General features: G+C 51.0%; 1 protein-coding gene across 4 annotated transcripts; it reads left to right on the forward strand.

Annotated features, from left to right (window-relative positions):
• Nucleotides 1–1,028: 1,028 nt before the first annotated feature.
• STEAP3 (STEAP3 metalloreductase) lies at nt 1,029–21,106 on the forward strand. Of its 4 annotated transcripts, none has more exons than XM_084524368.1 (5): nt 1,029–1,194; nt 12,319–12,799; nt 13,217–13,744; nt 15,287–15,451; nt 20,681–21,106. In XM_084524368.1, the coding sequence occupies exons 1-5, from the start codon at nt 1,052–1,054 to the stop codon at nt 20,969–20,971; spliced, it is 1,608 nt and encodes a 535-aa protein (XP_084380494.1). In that variant the 5' UTR covers nt 1,029–1,051; the 3' UTR covers nt 20,972–21,106. The 4 variants fall into 4 exon arrangements, with proteins under 4 accessions (XP_084380494.1, XP_084380495.1, XP_084380496.1 ...); XM_084524369.1 differs by lacking the exon at nt 1,029–1,194 and adding an exon at nt 1,426–1,664; XM_084524367.1 differs by lacking the exon at nt 1,029–1,194 and adding an exon at nt 1,724–2,202.
• The last annotated feature ends 414 nt before the right edge of the window (nt 21,107–21,520 follow it).

A 21,520-nucleotide genomic window follows, 5' to 3' on the forward strand; every position in this document is an offset into this window, starting at 1 on the left:
CTGCGAAGGCGATAACCTGACGGGAGCTGATTAGTGGCAGGAGTCGGTTTTCTGGTAGCTCTGCGTTATGTTTTCCAACCGACCTCCCCGAGGGATGCTGCTAGCCCCTTGGGAGGTCCAGGGGGGGCTGAGGATGGGGAGCGACCCAAAATGGGACCATAGGGTGCACGGGTTAGGTGGGGTGGGGGCGGAAGGCAGATCTCCATAAGCCACAAAGTGGTGTCGTGGATTTAGTGGTGAATTTGGGGTACCCGGATTTGGGTAAGCTCTACTGGGACATGGGCACTTACAGCCCAAGCATCCTCCTGGGTGTCACAGCAACACTTGTGTGTGGTGAGATGCATCCCAAATGCAGGCAGTTCACAGGTTGGAGTGATAGATGGAGGGCGAAATGAAGTCCCTAAAAAATGTGCTCACTAACACCATACATCCCTGAGGTCCAGCAAGCGGAGAGCAGTGATGGGGAGGAAGGAACAATCCTGCACCTGGATTTGGGGAGACTTCAGCTCAATGTCTGCAGCAAAAAAAAAAATAAACTGCAAGGCCTGAGATACTTAGCAAACTCATGGCCTGTTCGGATCCAGGAGATGGAGAAAGTAATAAAACAGGTGTTAATCCTGGCACATTTCTTTCTGAAAGAAAAGTGGTGACATTTTGGTGAAAATGATGGAGGGGAGAATCAGAAAGGTTACTATATTATGAAAAGGGAGTGACAATGCAGGTGTCAGCACTTTGGGATGAGGGCAGTGGTCGCTGCTGAGCCCCACACGACCCACAGAGACCTGAAACCCGAATGGGGAACTGTGCGGAATGAAATCTCCTTGACCAAGGGAGAAACAGGCAATGGCTGAGGGGTCTGTAATAAACTAAAAGGGCAGAAAAAGGGGGGAAAAGAATGCCTGATGCAGGAGGGCAGGCAGCAGGGTCCATAAAGCTTGGTGGTGCTCAATGATTTCTTTCTTTCTGCCTCCACGCCAGGCCGTGGCGCAGCAATAAAAGTGCACGGGACACCCCGTCAGGCCACGCCAGCCTCCTTGCTGCTGGCGGCACAATGGGTTGTTTCAGGAAGCCACGGGCAGGAATCACACCGGCCTCTGGGAACGGCTCAGGAAGCCTCGAGAGGAGCGGCTGCACAAAGCCGTGCCCAAAGATGCTTTTGGGAAAACTTCGCAAAGCCTCTGAGGGAAGGGGCAGGTGAGGCAGCTGAGCAGAGAGAGAGCGGTTTTGGGGAGACTGTTAGTGAATACCTGGCGCTGCGGTTTTATTTGTAGGGCCATCGCTGGGAAGGGAGCAGGGCCGTGCCGAGCCTTGGGGCGGCTGCACAAGGACGGGGCTCCCTCTCCCCATTATCTACCCCCCGGCACAGGCTGTAGGGACAAGTGCACGGCCCCCGATAGCGCCGAGCCGCACCCTCCGGGCCAAACGAAGGCGCCTCCAAAACGCGCCCCTATAGCGGGGAGCCGAGCCGTGCCCGGCCTCCTGCCCCCATATAGGGGCGGCCGGGGGGGAGCCGTGCCGTGCCGTGCCGAGCCGTGCCCAGCCGAGCCGTGCCGAGCCGGGCACATGGGCAGGGAGGGCGGAGCTGGCGACCTGACATCAGAGCGCCTCCCTCGCAGCCCCCGGACGGCTCCGTTCGCCCTCCTGCTGCCCGGCCCGGCGCAGAGGTGAGTACGGGGAGCAGCAGCAGGAGGAGGAGGAGGAGGAGGAAGAGGAGGAGGCGGCGGGGATCGAACCCGCGGCCCCGGGGCCGGGCGCGGCTCTGCCCGCAGGGGGTCAGCGGCACCCCCGGCGCTGCGAGCCCCCAGCCCCACGCTGGGACCCCCCCGATCCCGGGGATGAAACCCCCTCAACCCGAGGCTGGGATCCCCAGATGCCGGGGCTGGGATTCACCCGCAGGGCGTTGCGGAGGGGCTGAGGTTTGGGTTTTGCAGGAGCGGGGCGCGCTGCCCTGTGGCTGTGCAGGGCCGTGATTACGGAGCGCTCTGCCCGGGTTGCAATGGGAAACGCTGCGAGCTGGGAGCCTGCGGGGACAGCTCCGAGCACGGGGGTTTGGGGTGTGCTCGGAGCCCACCCGAGAGCCGGGGTTATCTGGGTGTGGGGCAGGGAGCTGCAGGTGGATGCCCAGCAGTGGGATGCGGCGCTTCTCCCTCGGAGCAGGGCGCGCTCGGCTTTCACTTTCTCATCAGCAGCTTTTTGGGGAGGGTAAGGACTTCTTCCAGCTCGGGAGAAATCAGGAACTGAGATATTAAAAATAAATAAATCTCAGTCCCCAGTGGGTGAGTGGGGAGCGGCTGCCAAGCTGCCTTACTTGTGTAGGGTTCCTAAAAGGCAGCAGGGTTGGATGCTCCGTGAGGTGGCTTCGGCATTTGCCCCGTGTCAGAGTGCTGAAGGGTGAAAGCTGTGAATGAGCTGGGGAGGCAGCATTCAAATAGGACTGTCCCATAGGCAAGGTGACCCGGCATGGGACTGTCCCTGCACGGTGACCCTTGCTGGGACAGCACGAGGTTGTGACATCCCCGTTTTGGGGAGAGCCTGGAGGCCTGCACCCTGCAGAGCCGGGCAGAGGATGGACGTGCACCAAGAACCCCAGGTCACTGCCGTCCATGTGCTCTAGATAAAACTGGTGCATTGGAAAATGTCTCCCATGGAGAGAAATCAAAACTGAGATGGCGAGAGAGGAAGGCCATCGTCTACAGTATCATTATCCTGCGGGCTGAGGAGATGGAGGGCTAACAAGATTTAAATACTACATCAGGCTTAAGATTTCTCCTCTCTTAAAATCTCATTTGCTATAAAACAAATGTACGGTAATACAGGATCCGATACTCACTGCACGTATTTGATTTCCTCCATAATTGTAGAGAAGAAAATGTTGGTGACTCAACAAGTCTTTGTTTAAAAAGAAAACACAGCGTGCCTCGGGAAAACATGCTTCTTGAAAGCATAATTTCTGTTTGTCTTGGGTTTTATTTTTGCTTTTTGTTTGTTTTGCTTTTTATTGTCAGGAACTATGCTTTGACTGCGACCTTGTAGCATTACACCCATAAATAGAAGCAGCTTTAGATTCATGGGAAACACATTTTTTCCGATGGTGGAAGAAGTAGGCCAGCCATGCCGGCTCTCCGGAGAGGTGTGAAAGGCACGGGCAGCCGTGGCAATGGGATGTCACGTAACAAGAATTAAAACCCACCAATTAGTTATCTAGGCGTTTACCATCACCGATTAGAATTACCTCTCCTGCCAACCTCACAATGGAGACAAGTGCTAATTATTTCTAAGCTTTAAGTTACTGCTTCTTCACAGGGTCACTTCCCTTGCAGTGGATTAAGCTGTTTCCCATCTGCATCTAAGTGAAATGTAGCTTAAAAGAAAGGATAAAATGTTTGGAAAGCATGTCAGTGATGTGGGTGCTTACATCCTATTTCAAAAGCCCTTAGGTACTTTGGTGCCCAATCAATTGAACATTTTTGAAAATTTTGGCTAGGGTTTAAGGAGTTCAGACAAAAACTCCTTCCATTTTTTCCAAGTTCTCAGATTTTCGCTGCATCTATCTAAAGACTCGATTGCGATAACACTTGCATATGCATTTCAGTTTAGTTTGTATAAATACACCACTGTACTCTCTGAAAAATGACCTAAGAGTTCCCCACAGACCTCAGGCTAAAGGAATGGGGGTCTGTAGATAACGTGTCCACCAGAGAAGTATGCTGATCCCACTGATCATCACTAGCAGATACCAACCTGCACCTCTTCGGTTACTTAAAGTAAATGAACTTCTTACCGCGAGGAAGTTCTTGGAAAGGTGGGTGCAGGAGACAGTGCTCCAGTAGATCTCCCATTAAAAAAAAATGCATTAAAACCCATGAAAGAGGGATCCCAGCTGGACAAAACCTAAAAACCAGACAGCACCAACTCCCTTGGCCAGCCACAGGCCCTCGGCTGTTGCGAGCACAGCGTGCAGCACAGCACAGGATGGCTGATGGCTCAGTGCTGAAATATTTGCTGGATGCACTCGTCTGGCACATGCTGCATCACTGGGGTCCTGTGTGCATGGTGTGCACCCCTGCACCATGCTTCCCTCATCCTGGAGAACCTACCATGGAATTATTTTGTGCTGTTTTACCCAGAGGAGTTTCCTCCCCAGACACCTCTCCTGCCCATCGCAGCTGCTCAGCAGAGCAGGTATGTCCATCACATACCTTGAACCTACCCCAAAGGACATACATTGTATTTGGGAAAGCAAGGGCTGCGTTCATAAGGCAGCATGATCACTGTAGTCATCGTCCTTCTGTGGTTAGTTCCCAGTGAAGCCACCTATCCTCTTCTCTTGCTTTTCCTCCAGTTCCTCAGACAGTAACAATTCCTCCTTTCCTGGTGGTCTCAGCACCCACCTGAAAGAGTGAAGAAAAATAGACAGAAGCATATAACAGCTGGCCAGAACTACACATACACCACTGCTTCACAGCAAGACGTTAGCAGCTCAGTGTCCCTGAAGAAAAGGGACCGAGGGAATTCACCTCCCCAAAGTGACCAGCAAGACCCTGTGAGCTTCAGAGCTCACCGCGTGCTGTGCCTGGGCTTTGGGAGGTGACAGCAGAGTCTGCAGGAGCCGGGCTGACCCCATGCTATGGGCTTCACCTCCCTGCCACCCTCTCCACTGCAGGGCCCTGTGCATCCTCTGAGTCGCTGCAAGAGGCAGAGCCAGAGATGCGAGGGCGTGCTGATCTTGGAGACCCTTCTAACAGGCGGCAATGGCCAAACCAAATGTTTGCATGCGCAGGCAGCGCAATTCCTCTGCGTCTTTCCTGGAAAGAAGTACGAGTTTTCAAACAGCCAGGGTCTGCCAGCTCCCTGGGGTGGCCGCTGGGCTCAGAGCTCGCGGCCACCAGCAGCAGAGCAGGAGCGGAGACTTTCCCCTGCTCGTTTCAGGTAGCAGCACCTCCTCCAGTCAGGCCTAGCTGCAGGCTGCCGTTAGATCTACCCAAAAGATTTTGCCATCCATGCTTTTGGCTACTTACCTGCTCTCCGTGCATTTCAGAAAGGTGAAAGCTCAAGAGCAGGTGCGTCACTGAGAGAGAGTCCTTAACTTGGAAAGAGCAGCAAGGCAATTAAGACCCCAAAAGAAAGCAATAGAAGCCCCCCAGGACTTCACTACAGCACTTAATGTTGCTGTAAACTGTCCCTCGATGATAAGCTGGGGAAATAACCTTCTTATTCAGGGACACATCAGCAAGATAAAGTTGTGTGTGCTATGCCTGTAGCACGGGAGACGTGAGCTGCTCTTTGGAGGCAAAATTGGGAGAGGAGAGTTTGGGGATATCTGTGACACAGCTTGGTGGTATCTGCTTAAAAGTGTGTAGTTTGGATAAAAACAGTCAGCCAAAAGTTTGTTTTCCGGTTTAGTCGAGTCACAGCCAATATTGCAAATGGGTGATTTTTCTGCCCAGCGTCAGCACTGCCCATTTAACCTCACCAGGTGCCAACAGGCTGTTGCATTTCTATAGGAAAAACGTGGCCAAAATGTCTGAGCTTGCGTGGGAAAAACTGACTTAAGTCGTTCCAGCGGAAAATTCTGGGAGCCCTCTCTCCTCCACTTTCCCCTGTTTTGAAACATGTTTTTGAGTTCTGAACATGGCAAAGAACATCCTGTGGTCAGGGACGTACCTTTGGCTTCAAAAACCAACATCCTCAATATTCATCAATGTTTAAACCGGAGGGTGCATGGAGCAGGGGGGGGCCAGCGCCCGCTTTGTGGGTGACCCAGAGGAAACGTTCGAGAGGAGAGGCTCAGAATTAAGGCTGTGACAAACTGGAGGGAGGGTCTAAAAAAGCAGGGCACGAGCTGTGTCCCGTGGGGTTGGACTGACCGACCGTGCGGACAGCAGGTGAGGGACCGGCTAGGCAGGGGATGGGGACGGGGTTAGGGGCATCACAGAGCACAAGTCAGCGGTGCCGTGTGGTTGTGCAAAAGCAAACAGCGTGCTGGGAGGTAGGAGCAGACGTGGCATGTGGGGGAAGCGGCGTGTGCTCCCGCCACTGCCTTTCGGGGGCTCAAATGGAAAATTCAGCTCCTCCAGGAAAACATGAAACTCATCCTCAAAGCGCAAAATGTGTCCACAGAGAAGGAGGGGGTGAATCACATGCTGTGACCTTTGGGGGTTAGAAAGGAAGCAGCAAGGGAGATTGATTCACTGGATCAAGAGACGCTGAGGGGAGAAAGCTGGGCTCTGTGTGAACTTATGGAAGTGGTTTTAACAACTGATCTGAAACACCAGCCCAGGGGTTCGGAGAGGGATGAAGGCACAGCATGGTGTAGTGGCAGGGGCATGCTGCAGCCCCGGGAGCCCACAGCAGGTCTGTTCCCACTGCATGGCCGGGGACAGCCTCAGCACCCAGCAGTTCCTGCCCGGGATGTCCCTCTCTGGCAAATGGGGACCTGGGGGACCCCGCTGCTGGCATTTCCTCATTCTTACCGCCTGGCTGGCATCCCACGGAGGTTTGCAACATTGCTTTTCTGGATGAAGCAACACAGACCGTTGGTTAATTGCATTTGCTGGTTCCTGGTTTACACTGGTGGGGAGCTAGCTCAGTCTGTTTTGAAAGGAGTAAGAGGGAAAGAGGCAGCAAGCCTGGTTTTCCCCTCTTCCTCCCTCTTCTGCAAGCCACCCACAGAGCAGACGTGTTATTTCCAGTCAGCCAGGACAGGACTAAGAGTTATCCTGAAGTGTGAGCAGAGCTGGGGTTAACCAGCTTTGGATAAGCCCTTTTATTACTTCAATCCGTGCCAATCGTAGCAGGTACATGGTACTGGCAGTGCTCTTTGTAGGGACTTTCTGGGTGTGAGAGAGACTTAAATGCTTTATTTTCCTTGGAAACAAAGCAGCTGTAGCCAAAAAGTAGGTATTTCTATGGACAGCAAGACCTGAACAGAAACTTCTGGCACTGAATGAATCTATTCAGCTGTGACTTCTTGGTGTGTTGACTTCATAGAGAATGCCAGGCTCTGCAAAGAGGAGCTGCAGGGCTGTGGTTTTGTGGTCAGTCTGGGAGGTACAAAGGTCCGTGTCTGCAGACTGAATCACCTGGGGGCAGAGACCACTGCCATCCCTCAGCCGTGTGTGTACGTATGGGACCATGCTCCATGGCACACAGGGAGCATCACGGTGCAGACACCAGGACATTCCTTGTGTGGAAGTGCCTTTCATCAGTGCCTTGATGAAGGAAGAGCTCTTCTACATCACCTGTTTCCTCCTGCTGCTTGACCCCAAAGCTTATTAGTGTATGTAGATAATAATCATGTGCTTTATCTCAGATAACCCACAATGCTGAAACTGAAGCCCTGATGAGGCTCTGTAAGGACATGCACCAGGTTGAATCTACAGCTACTCAAGACTCAGTTGTGGTCAGTCTAAACAAAATCTGACCTCAGGGGATGACACAGAAGTGGTTATTGTAGCCAAGGTGCTGCCTGCTAAGACTCTGTACGTGATGCTGAGCTCAGAGATGAGGCTTTATGCAAATAGGAACCAGTTTCATTGTGCTGTACAGCACCATTACATGGAGCTCCTTATGAGATTGCTGCCATGTTCTTTGGCACAGTTTGACTCAGTGATATCTTTGAGATATTGTGTTTGGTTTTTTGTTTGTTTGTTTTTAATCAGAGCTATTGTAAAACTAGATTGACTTCTATCTGCTAAACGCTAATACCAAGACAGTGAAATGGATCTCAATTTGGTTTTGTTTTTCCAAAAAGTAAAGCAAAGCCTGTGCCTTGCCATGATGGGTACATCCTGGTCCAGGGTTTACAAGCCAAGCACCACCAGACTGTGAATTATGGGAACCAGTGAGGCTATAGTTCTCTGCCCAGAATAACTGAAAGGGTCCTGAAAAGATGGTCTTGTTGTTAAAGACGTGGCCAAGGATATCAGGGTCTTCCCAGGCAAATGTGCTGGAGCCCTGCTATCATTGCTATCTCAGTCACCACAGTCTGTGGAGGGCGGATAACGATAGCACCAGCTTCCCATTAGCAGTGGGGTGTTATCTGAGTGCAGATTGACGTTGCTGGGAGTGCAGCCACACCTGGAGGGGCTCCTGCAGCCCTGCTCAGCCCAGAACTGCCGTCCTGCTGCAGAACCCTGCTGCATGGCAGCAAAGCTTTGTTTCCTGGCACCGAGCCTAAGCTAACAGCTTCTGCCAAACCTCAAGTGAAAAATACATCAAGTTATCCTCGCTTTTCTTCTGCAAGAGCCCCTCCTGCCCTCCACCTGGGCAGCAGAGATTTGACTGCTTCGTTTCACCCAGCTTTTGTCTGTCTGATCCCATTCTTTGGGGCAGGAGCTGCCTTCTATCCAGTTTTGGTTTGGTGCCTGGAGCTCCTGATCTTGCTCACTGCTGTCACCGCTATTGTACTGCAAATAATAGAAGTCATTGAGATGCAATAGGTGAACTGCAGGCAGTAACAAGCACAATGCATCTGGGTGCAGCATCCCCAAGCAGTGATATAAGGGTGTCATTAATAGTCTAGCTGAAGGGCAGCTTTACTTTGTATTAGATATTTTAATTACAGAACTGCTTCCCGGTTAGGAGTGAAGCTAGTTTACTTCCACTGGGCTGCGCTTTAAATCATCCCGCAGCTTTCTTGGTAAGACACCGATCTCCTTGAACTTCACACGCCGTAACTCAGCAGGGGTGCAGTTTCCTTGATGGGGAAGATCAATAAATGAGGTTTATCCAAGGCTGCGGTATAGTAAAGCTGTGTCCGGCCCCTGTGGCTTCCACCCCCGGGTGACTCTACAGTAACCTGGGTGGGCTGGCCTGGCCGTGAGGAGCCAGCCTTGGCAGGGAGCGTTGCGGGCAGGGTTTGTAGGTAAATGTGAGCACGTTTACCCCTGGCTTCACAGGGCCGAGCCCGAGGTGAGGGGCAGGCGGCCTGGAGAGGAGCCAGGTGGCAAAGCAGGGTACTGAGGGGGCGGCAGAAGCGGGACTGGTGGCAGGAGAGATGGTGTCTGTGTGTTCTGCAGAGATACAGAAGTTCAAAAGAACTGTTACCTAATCACAAGCTCCATTTCCCGGCATCTGTTAGCCAGAGACCACGGCATTTCTCTCAACAAAATGTGTTTACTGCCATAGAGAGATTTTCTCCCCCTCCCTCACAAGAGTCTCTTGTGGCGAGAAGGCGTGAGGTGGCCATGGCTCGTGGTGGCACAGGGCCGGCGCCAAGCAGGGACAGACCCCTTGCCAGAGACCTGACGGGCAGCATATGACCGAAATAACAGCACAAAAACCCACACCTCCAGTCCAAAGACGTTCTGAGGAGCCTTGCTTTTTAACTGTTGTGGTGACTTCACAGGCTGTTTGGTTCTGTCAGCCTTTTTAATCAAAATAACGGGGCATCGAGGCTGTTTACCCCCCAGCACTGCAAACACCGCAGTGCATTTTCAGCGGCAGTAACAGGACGGGCAAAACACACCACAAGAAGACTTGCTTGCAGCAGGATCCACACCCCTGCAGACCCATTTCATAATCACCTGCTCTGTTACCCTGAACATTGATTCCTCTCCCCGTGGCCGGGAGCCAGAGATGTGTCTCTATTGCAGGGTAACAGTTTGTGCACACAGGTTGTTGGAAAGGAGGGGGTTGCGTAGGCAGGAGAGCCTGTTAAGCTAAACAATAGCTCTGGCCCTAGAACAAATAGTGCTGGCCACAAATAAATCTAGGTGGAGCAAGAAAGTTTCTTAAAAGAGAAGCAGTGAACTTTTGATAAAGTGCCCGATAAAAAAGGGGAAAAAAATCTTTTGAAACAGAGCTGGCGTATTTACTGTGTGGTTTTGTGGCCTGGTTGGTTGCGGATGAAGAGGACTGGCCTTGCTATGTTGCTCTCAAGCCTTCTCAGGATCAGGGCACAAGGGTTGGCATTGACCTGAGCTCCTACCATGAGGTTGTTCTTCACTTGGAGAAGTTCTGGGTGGTCTCTTCTCCATCCTCACCTACCTGTTTCTTTTTGCAGTTGGCAGGCCCTGTCTCCTCTCTCACTCATTCCCTATGGGCCTTTTCTAATTTTATTCCCTCGTCTTTGCAGTGGAGTGAGCAGAACTGCAGTGTGCTGTTCGGTGTATGGGCTTATACAGTGGTATAGTTGTGTTTTTTGTTGTTTTGCAGTGACTGTGATACATACAGGCTATACCTAATGCAGGTGAGTGTGCGTAGGTAGCAGCCTTGATTAACCCGCCTGACCTGACCTGCATAACCAAGTCAGCCTTCAGGCGTACAAATCCTTCCATGGGTCTGGAACAGAAGCAGAAACCTTCAGAGTGAAATATGAATAATTCTCTCTTACTCATCCAGCCCATGAGAGGAAGTCTACGTGATATGTAGAAAGCAGAGAAGAGGTGTTCTTAAAGGGGAAGAAAGCTTGTCTTTTCTTGGCACTTGTTTATCTTCCAAGAGCACTTCTTCCACATACATGTATCTTCTGACTCTTGGTGAGAGAAAAGGAGAGCAGACAGAGAATAGTGAATTATAATTTTTAAGGTCCATCTTCTGAAGGTGTTTGTAGGCTTTCCATGACGGACGGGGCTGAGAGACCAGAGATGGCAGTGGCTGTTGTATCAGAAATCTCCCTGCCTGGTAACTCAGGCTGTGTTTGCAGTGTGACTATCAGGGAGCCCTGAGCTGGTACCTGCAAAGAGCTGTGGCTCTCAGATCTTTTTTTTTTTTTTTTTCCTGAGTGTTTTTAACAAATTTACAGCTCATTAAAGCATACTGATAGGGCTTTTTATATGCCCATATGATGCACTTGGCATGTGCCAGCAGTCAATTTTGGTGCTCAAGCACTTTGAATGAGGAGATCCTTCTGCACATTTCTCATAATAAAGATTGACTGTACTAAACAATTATCACCCATAAACTCAATCTTCTCAGTATTCAATCCCTTTCCCAGCTCACTTATGAGCATGTTGAACAACACAGATCCTTGGGGATATCCCTTGACAACCCATTCCCATTATGAAAATTATTTATTTATTCTTACCCTTTGTTTCCCATTGGTAACTATTCATGCAGGAGCACCCTTCCTCTTTGTACCAATATTGCTTCAATCCCAGAAGAGCATTTTCAAACATTTTTAGAGCATTTTTAAACATAAAGAACATTTGCAAAAGCCTATGAAAAACAAAGCCTAGTGACTAGGTCACCCTGTCCGAGTGGTCACCTTCACTTTCAAAGACCTGCATCAGCTCTAAGGCCAGACTGTACTCTGCCAAAACCAACTGTCTCTTTCCCAGTATTTCATGAGGCTGTTAATTCTGCTCATTATTATTATTTCTACCAGCATGCCCAATAGCAAAGCCATGTGTCCTGGTACGTAAGTTCTCCAAGCCATCTCCTGAGCACTTTAAAAGTATGGTGCCACATTTGCTATTTGCCATTCTTTAAGCACGAAGGCAGATTTTTGTAGGTGACACGTCCCGTGAACAGCCTGGCAGTTCCCTGATTGAGCTTCTCCTGACCTCCAGGCTTGGCTGGCTTGCTGCTGTTGAGTTCATTGATCTGCTTAAAGCCCCTTCATGGTCTCAATATCTAATCTGTTACGGAGAGCAGAGTGTAACAGGGCAAAATTCATTAATGTTTGTAAAGCTCGTCAAGATCTTTCATGAGCAAATCTCATCATATTTTAATATATTGTTTTAAATGTCATGAGTAAGTTCTCATTATTCATTGAAGAGATGAAGCAAACAGACCCAAATATTGGAACAGGCAAAGGCTGCAACTCTCTTCATTTACCACTTCTAGGATGCTTTCATTTCACCTCAAACTCCTTGCCTTGATTCTGCTCCCACAAAACAAAAGCACCCCTTGCCACTCCCAAATGTGGGCTTTGAGATCCCCCTGGACTCCAGGGCTTTCAAGAAGATCTCCCCTGGTTCCTTGGGGCTCCAAGAGCTGCCATTGCTGGTGGCTGTTAGGATTGCTCTGGCTTTGTAGTGCGAGGTGAAGAACCACAAAGGACAAATGAGTGCAGCCAGCAGGTGTTTGATCACTCAAACCAGGGAAACTCGTTCCTAAAACCATCTCCGTGCGGTGTCTTGTCCCCCTCCAACGGTGGCTGGACATTACTGCACACATGCTGGCGGGTTTAGCAGATGGGTCCTGGGTTACTGGGACCCAGAGCTGTATCAGGGATTTCCTTCCTTGCCCAAGGAAGAAAATGCACTTCTATTCATGCGGCATAACTACATTTTCCCCTTGAACACAGTTGTGGTCTGGGCATCTGCAAGAGCTTCACAGTGAACTTGCATTTCCCCTTGTTCTTTCCCCCAGGATGTCCGGAGGAGACATGGCCAAACCCCTCCTTGGCCACCGGAGCGTGGAGGGTGACCCCACGGCACCCGCAGCCGGCCGCACCATCGGGGTGCTGGGGAGCGGGGACTTTGCACGGTCGCTGGCCATCCGCCTGGTGTGCTCCGGCTTCAAGGTGGTGGTCGGCAGCCGCAACCCCAAGCGCAAAGCCGGCCTCTTCCCTTCTGCAGCAGAAGTCACCTTCCAGGCTGAGGCGGTGAAGAAGACGGATGTCATTTTCGTGGCGGTTTTCAGGGAACATTACTCCACGCTCTGTGACCTGGCCGACGTGCTGGTGGGCAAGATCCTGGTGGATGTCAGTAACAACACTGAAATCAACCACCACAAAGAGTCCAATGCCGAGTACCTGGCCTCCCTGTTTCCAGCCTGCACCGTGGTCAAGGGCTTTAACGTGGTTTCTGCATGGACGCTGCAGTCAGGTGCCAGGGATGGTAATAAGCAGGTATTGTTTTCTCCTGGCAAGGGCTAAATCCACAGTATTTCAGCAGCTGAGGCCTGACTTCAACAGTAAATGGCCTGAGGCTCCCGCAGGTTCTGCATTTCTTTGCTCAGAAATGAAATACCCCACTTACTCCTTGTTTTGTAGTCTTTGAAGTCTCTGTGTAAGTGAAAAGTACTATTTATTTGTCTGCTTATCTAAACACAGACAGTAAAACAAACTGGTGGTGCACACATGAAAGGAAACCCGTCCAGGAGAGAGGTCCTTGGCAGCCACAGTAAATCCCCATCAGAAAGCCTGCCAAGAAGCAAGATGCTTGGTGATAACACGGGCTTCCTTTAGCATAGCAGCCCTCCCGCCACACTCGTTCCTGCAGCCTGATCTCTCTTTGCCCTGTGTGTATCCTTCCGTTTGTTGCAGGTCCTGATCTGCTCAAATAACCAAGAAGCCAAGCGCACCATTGCAGAGATTGCTCAGGTCATGGGATTCACCCCCGTGGACATGGGCTGCATGTCCTCAGCCTGTGAGATCGAGAACATTCCCCTGCGCCTCCTGCCAGCCTGGAAAATCCCCATCTTTTTGTCTCTGGGGCTTTTTCTTTGCTTCTTCACGTACAACCTGGTGCGGCAGGTCATCCACCCGTACATCAGGGAGCAAAAGAACAAGTTCTACAAGATACCCATCGAGGTGGTCAACACCACGCTGCCCTGCGTGGCCTACGTCATGCTGTCCCTCGTCTACCTGCCTGGCGTGCTGGCAGCCTGCTTGCAGCTCTACTACGGCACCAAGTACCGGCGTTTCCCGGATTGGCTCGACCAGTGGCTCCAGCACAGAAAGCAGATCGGCCTCCTCAGCTTCTTCTGCGCTGCCCTGCACGCCGTGTACAGCCTGTGTCTGCCCATGCGCCGCTCCCACCGCTACCAGTTAATCGAGACGGCCGTCAAGCAGGTAACGTTGGCACCCTCCAGGTGTCAGCAACCCTAGTAATCTTCTGCACACCTCCAGATGTCGGTTAGCAGGTTTCCTATCTCGGCCTTTGCACTCACTTTCCAAAGCACGTGGGGGAAGGAGCTGTTATCTCTGTGAGCACTTCTCTCACGAGGTAACTGTGCCCCGCTGCGGCACGCCGTCCACGAGGCACACACCCATCCGTCCACACTAAGGACCAGGCACACTAGCGGGATGTTGTCCAGGTGTTTGCAGCCAGGTTTAGGATCAAAATCCCTCATGCCAGTGTGCCAGAGGAGCATAAAGAAGCCTTTGAATCGAGCATTGCCTAGCACCTGGCTTGCCTGAGATTAGATGTCCAGGGGAATCCCTGTTTGCTCGCACTGACGGTCACAGCAGATGCCTGCTGGAGAGACCAAGCCATAACCCTGAGGATTTGTTTATGTAGGAGGTGTGTCCTCATTACAATGTGCCTCCAGGAGCATAACAAAATATTGGTGAAGAGTTGGTCATAGTCTAAGGGAATGAGGAAATGTAAAAGTACTTTATTGCCTTGTTGAGGCTCTCGGCAGTGTTTATCCAGCGTGGGATTGCCAACCTTCAGGCAATCCAGCCAGCTCTGGAGCCTGGCAGTGCCATGGATCAGTGTGACTGCCCTTCCTCTGCCCCGGCTTCTTGCTGCTCCTCCCTGCTTCTCCTGGGATGGCAGAAGAAGCTTTGTGCAGCTGAGAGGTGAGATCGAGGAACTGCCCCCAAGCCAGTCTCCTTTCTGTGCTGGGATATTTTCCAAGCGTTCCTCACTGCGGCCACCCAAACGCTTATCCCAGCACAGAGGAGGGAAGGGGCTGTGGAGGCAGCTAGGAGCAGGGTGGCTGGTTTTGGCAGCAGTGCCTGCTCAAAATATCCATCAGATGACACCCCCAGCCTCCCAGTTCCAGCCTGGCACAGGCCCTTCTCGATTGCCAGTTGCACATTAATCTCGGGCAAGCATCCTCTGTTCATTTCCCTTCTACCTCCTGTTTTCTAGCAACATCTTTGTTTAGTAAATTAAACCCATTTAATGGGCTAAAGAGGATGGTTCTAAATGTTGTTCTCTGCCATGCAGCATAAAGCCCATCTTCCTTTCCATTAGCATGAACAATTTCCCCCCCCAAAATGCACTTAAAATGAAGGTTATTAGGAGACTGCTGCATATTCAAGCATCTGTATTTGTTTTCATGGCTTTAAACTGAGTTCTTATTCCAATTATCTTTCCAAATGCAACTTTGGGGCTTGCTGCTGTGGTTACAGGCTGTGGGAGCTGTGATCATCCAGCAGTTCTTCCCAGCAGGCTTCAAATCTGACCTAGCTGGGACAAGCAGCAGGGGGATAAAAGAGCATTTTCACACCTCCCAAAAGGCAGAGGCCAGTAGCACCTGAGGTGGGTCTAGGAACCAGCCTTCATCCAGGGAATCTGCTCCCAGAACCCAAATGAATACAGATAAAAATCAATTCCTCTATTCCTAAGCGCTCCATTTTAACGAAACTTCATTGTCATGCCAGGCTGTGGAGAAGAAGATGAATATCTGGGTAGAGGAGGAAGTCTGGAGGATGGAGATTTATATCTCTGTTGGAATAATTGCCCTGGGCTTGCTGTCGTTACTTGCCATCACTTCACTTCCATCCATCGCAAACTCTCTCAACTGGAGGGAATTCAGTTTCATCCAGGTAAAGTTGACATTTGCCAATGTCACCAAGTGATTCTGCAGCCAGGGTCAGGCCCTCACACACCACAGAGGGCAGGGGTCGGCCTGCTATCCCCGCGCGTGGCCACCTCTGCCACTCCACACATCCCTGGTCGGGATGTGAGCCCGGTAGACACCTCGGGGCAGCGGGATGTGGTGTGTCCTGGAGACCACCCCGCTGTCACGCAGGATGCGTGCCGTCCGCTGCTGTGTCAGGGGAAGGGAAAACGTAACCCATCGTGTGCGTCCACGTGGCGCTTAGTGGTGAGCTTTGCAAGAGCGAGTCTTTAATGTGCTGGCTGAAATTCTTCCTCACCCTGCTTCTAGCAGCATTAGCCAGAGATCCTGAGCAAAACCAGCCTGGACTTTGCCTGTGGGATGTCCCCATGCAGAGTCCTTGAGGCTCCTTTCCCCCTCACTCTGTGCCCCTGAGGAGCGCTGCTGTTCACAGGTTCACAGCTAAAACGCCCCTGAAGTCACACAAAGTAGAAAGGCAGAAAGCCTCGGGGCAGTTTAGAGAAGGCAGGGTTATTCCCTTCTGTGCTCAAGGTCCCCCGGGAGCTGGCCGTGTGTCAGCCATGCCCAGCAGGCTGGAGGTGCTGCGGGGAGTTTGCAGGCAGGTAACAAGCCGGGGAGACAGCTGGTGCAGGACACAGATCCGAGTGATCAGTGAAAAGTCCCCGTCTTCTAAAATGTGAATTAGGACTATAAGGGTAGTTCTTCTTTCTCCAGATTTTCTCAGTGGTTTAGGAACCTTCTTCCCACTTGCAGAGATGTCCAGATCCCCAGAGTGACCTGAGTACCCTGTGTGGGACATTCCCAAAAGCTCCCAGCACAGGGACACACATGGAGCCAGGCTTCAGGCTAACAGGGATAGCAGGAAATAAAACTTCTAATACCCTCTGCACTTGAGACCAAATTCACCAAATTCAGAGGCCTAAATCCCGTGATTAATTGTTCCTCCTACACTGCCGCTACTTAGCCTGCTCCACGTTTCGGGTGATGCTGCAGTGACCAGCGTGGCACCCAGCACACACAAACCCCATGGGACACATCCCCCAACACCTCCCCTGCGGAGCCTCTTTACCCGTGGCACCAGTGCACGCCCAGGGATTAGGGGATGCAGGGTTAGGGCATGCGGAGGTGCAAATCTGTCACTCATTCTCCCCTGCTGAAGCTCTTCAGCTGCACATAAATAATTCAATATTCATTAGAGCAGGAGTTTGAAGCTTGCTCTCCCACAAGTGCCCTGATCTCCAAGCTAGCAAGTCAGTTAGGGTTTTTTGTGGGTGTTTTTATTTGGTGTATTTTTTTTTTCCTCCTATCTTGCTGTGGGCTGGTGAGTAATTATTTACACTGCGTAGAAGAGCCTCACCTGGAGAGCTCGACCCCAGGAGATTGTCCCTCGGGGAGAATAGAGATCTGACTTTAAATATCTCTTTCAGACCGGACAACGGGAGCATATTAACGCTCACCATCACATCTCAGGGGAGGGCTGCAGCCGCCGAGACAGCGGATAAATTCTTGTCCTGGTTTAGGCATCTCATACCAGGAATCCCAAACGAAGGGAAAAACTTCCTTGCAGCCTGGAATGAGCTTTTGAAGCTCCCTGCATCTCCCTCTGGCTCCCCAGGCAGCTCTCCTGGTGGTGCTGGCACTGTGTCATGTAACACGTACATTGTCTCCTACCCGTGCACCTCACACAACTGTCACATCTCTGCCCTCTGTGATCCCTTCCCAGCTCTCTCTAACGATATGTCAGCAGTGGCACCAGACAAATACGTGACACTGGGCTCCAAAATAGCTCTTGGCTGCCCCACGTAGTGGCTGCCTGGCTTAGGACATGGAAATACCACTCAGAGCTCTATCTGTAGGTGCGGGATGAGGCATGGCAGCACTACACAAGCCCCCAGCTGAGGACATGCAGGAGATGCACGGGTGGCATTGTGCCTGAAAGGGAATACAGGTCTCCTAGCATGTTAGCTTCCAGCTCGTTAGTTTTTGTTTTTAATTAGAAATACTTTATTATTTTTTTTCTTCCATAAGTTGGTGATACCTTTCTTAAGGAAATGAATTGGAGATAGGGGTGCTGCTCAGGACATCCAGCATGTGACCCTATTACAGTGCATCAGAGGCATCGTGGCTTCCCATAGAAAAGGGAGTAACTAGGTAACAGGAATGATTCGTATGCAATTCAACTTATAGGAGACATTTTTAATGTTCCCCAGTGATTTACAAATCCAGTCTAATTGGCGCAGAAGTAAAACATGTATGATTGCCTTTACCTCCCCACCCTGAAAAGTCCTCCTGGAATCTGAAGGTTGAATTGACCTGGTTTCTTGCTTAGCTCCTGATTGCAGGATACAAAGAATCTGTCATCGGACCCTTTCTGGCGTTCCTGTCAATGAAACCAGAGCCAGAGCCAACTTCCACACAGCTAATGACTTTTTAGGGCTAATGGCAGCAGAAATCAGAAGCGTATTTGGGTCAGGAAGGGGTCTTTTGCTTCGGATGCTGCACTCATTTCTAAATGAGCCACGTGTGACAGAGTCACCTCTGCTGATGCATTGCAGGGAGCCTTCCGGACACTGAGGAGATGGAGGAGAGAGAAAAATCAATACAGAACAGAAAATGCATGCCAAGCCTGCATTAGGAAGATGCCATCCTCATACAGCCATCACTCTGAGGGCTTTAACACCTTCCCTGGCAGGCGGCCCCATATTCCCCACGCTGTGACAGTGCAAAAATCCCTGTTTAAAACATTAAAGTTTCACAGCCAGGAGCTGCGTGGAGAAGACAAACAAGACCAGAGCTTCCAAACTCTGGCTGTGTCAGGGCAAGGCACGTGGGCAAATCGGCTCCAGCACGGGGCTCAGAGCTGCAATCTGCAAAACTTTTTTGTCTTCTCACGTGCCTGCAGCTCGAGCCCTGCCCTGTGACAGCCTGCTGGGTGGCTGCAGCTGTGGGGCCGGTGTGCTCTGCAGAGCTGCCAGCCCCGTGTCCAGCTGCCAGCCCCGTGTCCTGCTGCCACCCACTTCCCCCAATTTCTTACCAATTAGCTTTTTTGCTCCACGTGACCCACCGCCTGCACACGAGGCTGGGTCACCACGCAGCTGTGATGGTGTGGTGCCTCTCATCATACTAATTTCCACTTCTGCTCTTCCCTGCTGCCAGCAGCAGTTGAAAGAGAAACTGCAGAGGACCAAACTAATTATCTGCAGCTCTGCCGCACACGGAGCCCCGGCCGGACTGACCCCAAAGGCCACCCGTGCTGCCCGGTGCAGAAAGCACCTGCTGCCTTCAGACTGCACTGTCACCTCTCTCCCTGCCCCGTTTTACATCTGTGCTCTGCCAGATTAGTCTCACGCTGCTACTTCCAGCCTCTTTCCACCCAGGGATGTTCTGCCTGTTGGAGGGAAGCTAAGAGTCGATAAATGATGGATGAGCCACGGGTCGGTTCCCACTGTTAGGAGCGTTACCTCTTTCAGCTGCAATCGTGACACGTTCCAGCAAACACCTTCATTTTCCCAGTGAAACAAATCTTGACCCTGTTTGGGTTTGCTGCCTGTTGTCACTTGGGCTTAGGACTTGGATGTGGCTTTGGGGAAGAAGGCAGCCTGGAAGACAGGGTGGGGATGCCCACAGGACAAGGTTCAGCTCGCAGGGCTGCTGCTGGCTCCGGGGACGACCTTGAGCAGTGCTCAGCTGTGGCACGGAGAGAAGAGCTCCCTAACTTGGCAGGGTGCTGGGAGGATGACATCTTGGCTGGGCTTACAGGCACCCACATGACGGCCTGATAGGTGCTGTAAAAGTAAAGTACATTGATATGGGGCATATTTTAGAGCTCTCCTTTCCCTGCCCACCCAGTTCTCTCAGCTGCCGAAATAATTTGCTGCAAAAGGTGGAAGAGACTTGATCTAGCTTGTTGTTAGCAGCACGGTGCACTTTAAAAAGTTATCTGGGTTTTAAAACGGTTTGTCAGTGACCACAAACAGGAAGGGATGTTTTGAAAGGAGACATTTTCCAGCTGAGATTCTTTTTTTTTTTTCAAGAGAATGTGACAGGTCCTTCCTCCTGTTTGCCCCGATCTTTGATCTCCCTGCTGTGCGTTCTTTCCTGGACATACCTGCAGGGAGACAGCGTTTCTTGCTCATCTCTGATTGCAGCAAGCCAGGGATTTCAACTTCTAAAGGCTTCCTTCCCTAAGCTGGGGACATCAACAGCGTGTGGTGAAATTTTTCCTATCTGGGCATCTTGAAGGTTGGTTGTTATACAGGCTGAGACCAGACAGTCAAAGCTGGGCAGCAGACACACACATTTGTGCACCACAATTTTGGATGCACGTTTTTCTTTGAAAGCACAGCCAGCGGCCCTGGGGAGGTGGCAGAGGTGTGTGGCTGGGGGGACCCTGGCAGCTGGAGCTCAGCTCGGATCAGACGAGAAATAACTGAGGGGACCAGTGGTGATTGCCAGCTGGCAATATTCAGGCAAAATGTTGTCTCTGTGGATGCTCGGAAGCCAAAACCTCAGCTGAAAACAGAGTAAGTTCAAGGGGCTGAGTCCTTGCTGCCTCTTTCAGTGGATAAAGGGCTCTTGGCTCCCAGTTCCATGGGTTTAGTCCATCACATAGCCTCAGGGTTCAGCTCATGAACCAACACACATCTCTAGAACAGAGAAGGAAACCCATCAGGGCTGTTGCTCACCTGAGACGGGAGCGCTTCAGTTTCTAGCTCAACCTCAGCACGCTGCAGTTTTCCTGTAGGTGCCAGCAGTTACCTGCAGATCTCTGCTAGGCTTCACCGACTTCTGACAGTGCCAACTGCTGCTGGGTAGCTGCGATGCTGTGCGAAAGGTGTGTGCTTTCCCTGGCTGGCCAGCAGCCCCTGGCCATTGCCAGCCGCGGCAGAGCCAGAGCATTTGTGAGCTCCCCGCAGTTACGGGCTCAGCAGGTACTGGGGCTGGGGCTCACCCCTCGGCTGGGTCAGCAGCATTTTCCAGGACACTCCTGCTGAACTAGTATCACACTTAACCTCTGATGAGAAAAAGAAAAATGCAGGCTGGCACACTACCCATGAAAGATTTCCAGTAGCATTTTATTCTAGCAAATAAAACCAAAAGATGGAAATCCTCATTGCTTTCTCCGCACTGTGTACTCCTACAGGTGAAAATACCAGGTCCTCTGATAACCCGTGTGTGTTTCTCTTCCTTTTAGTCCACCCTTGGATTTGTTGCCCTGCTAATCAGCACTCTACACACCCTCACGTACGGATGGTCGAGGGCCTTTGACGAGAACCAGTACAAATTCTACCTGCCTCCCACCTACACCCTCACGCTGCTCGTCCCATGTACTGTGATCCTAGCAAAGGTTGTCTTCAGCCTGCCCTGCATCCACCACAGACTCGTGCGAATCAGGAGGGGCTGGGAGAAGGGGAGATATGTGAAGTTTGTTCTGCCCAGTGCAACAGGGGAGTATTCGAGTGGAGAGACCTCTAGCCATGTCTGACAAAGCGCCGGGGCGACGGCGGATTTCAAAGCACTATCAACATTTCTATAAAGGTGTTTCTTTTTCTTAACTATATGTATGTTTTGGTATAATTATATTGTGGGTAAAGAAATAAAATTTGGTGACTTTAGAAAATGGGCTACCATGAAAGAGTTTAGACGGTAGTATTTAAGTGATATTGCTGGTTTGCTAGGACAAATGTGGCCTTAAAAATCACCGTGAAAGCTGAGCTAGCAGCACTAATACACAGAAAACTGATGGATTCTGCCTCTGGTGGTGCTGACTAGCAGTTCTCCATACCAGTACTTCTCTGTTGCTCCCCTATCTGCTATCATAAATGTCAATGCTTTTGTTCTTCTTTTACATATGAAGGAACAAGGATTTTCTGGGCTTTATGATAGCAGAGACATCCTGCCTCTTCAGAGTCTGGATCAGTGTAGGTAGTGAGGTTTAGAAACACAAATCAACTCTGGATTTGGTCTCCTCACAGAACTCCATAGCTGTGTAAAAGCAGAACAATATCTGTGTTGTGTAGTGTCTGCAGATTTT

This window comes from Aythya ferina, assembly GCF_964211825.1.
Source record: "Aythya ferina genome assembly, chromosome: 6".
NCBI lineage: Eukaryota > Metazoa > Chordata > Aves > Anseriformes > Anatidae > Aythya > Aythya ferina.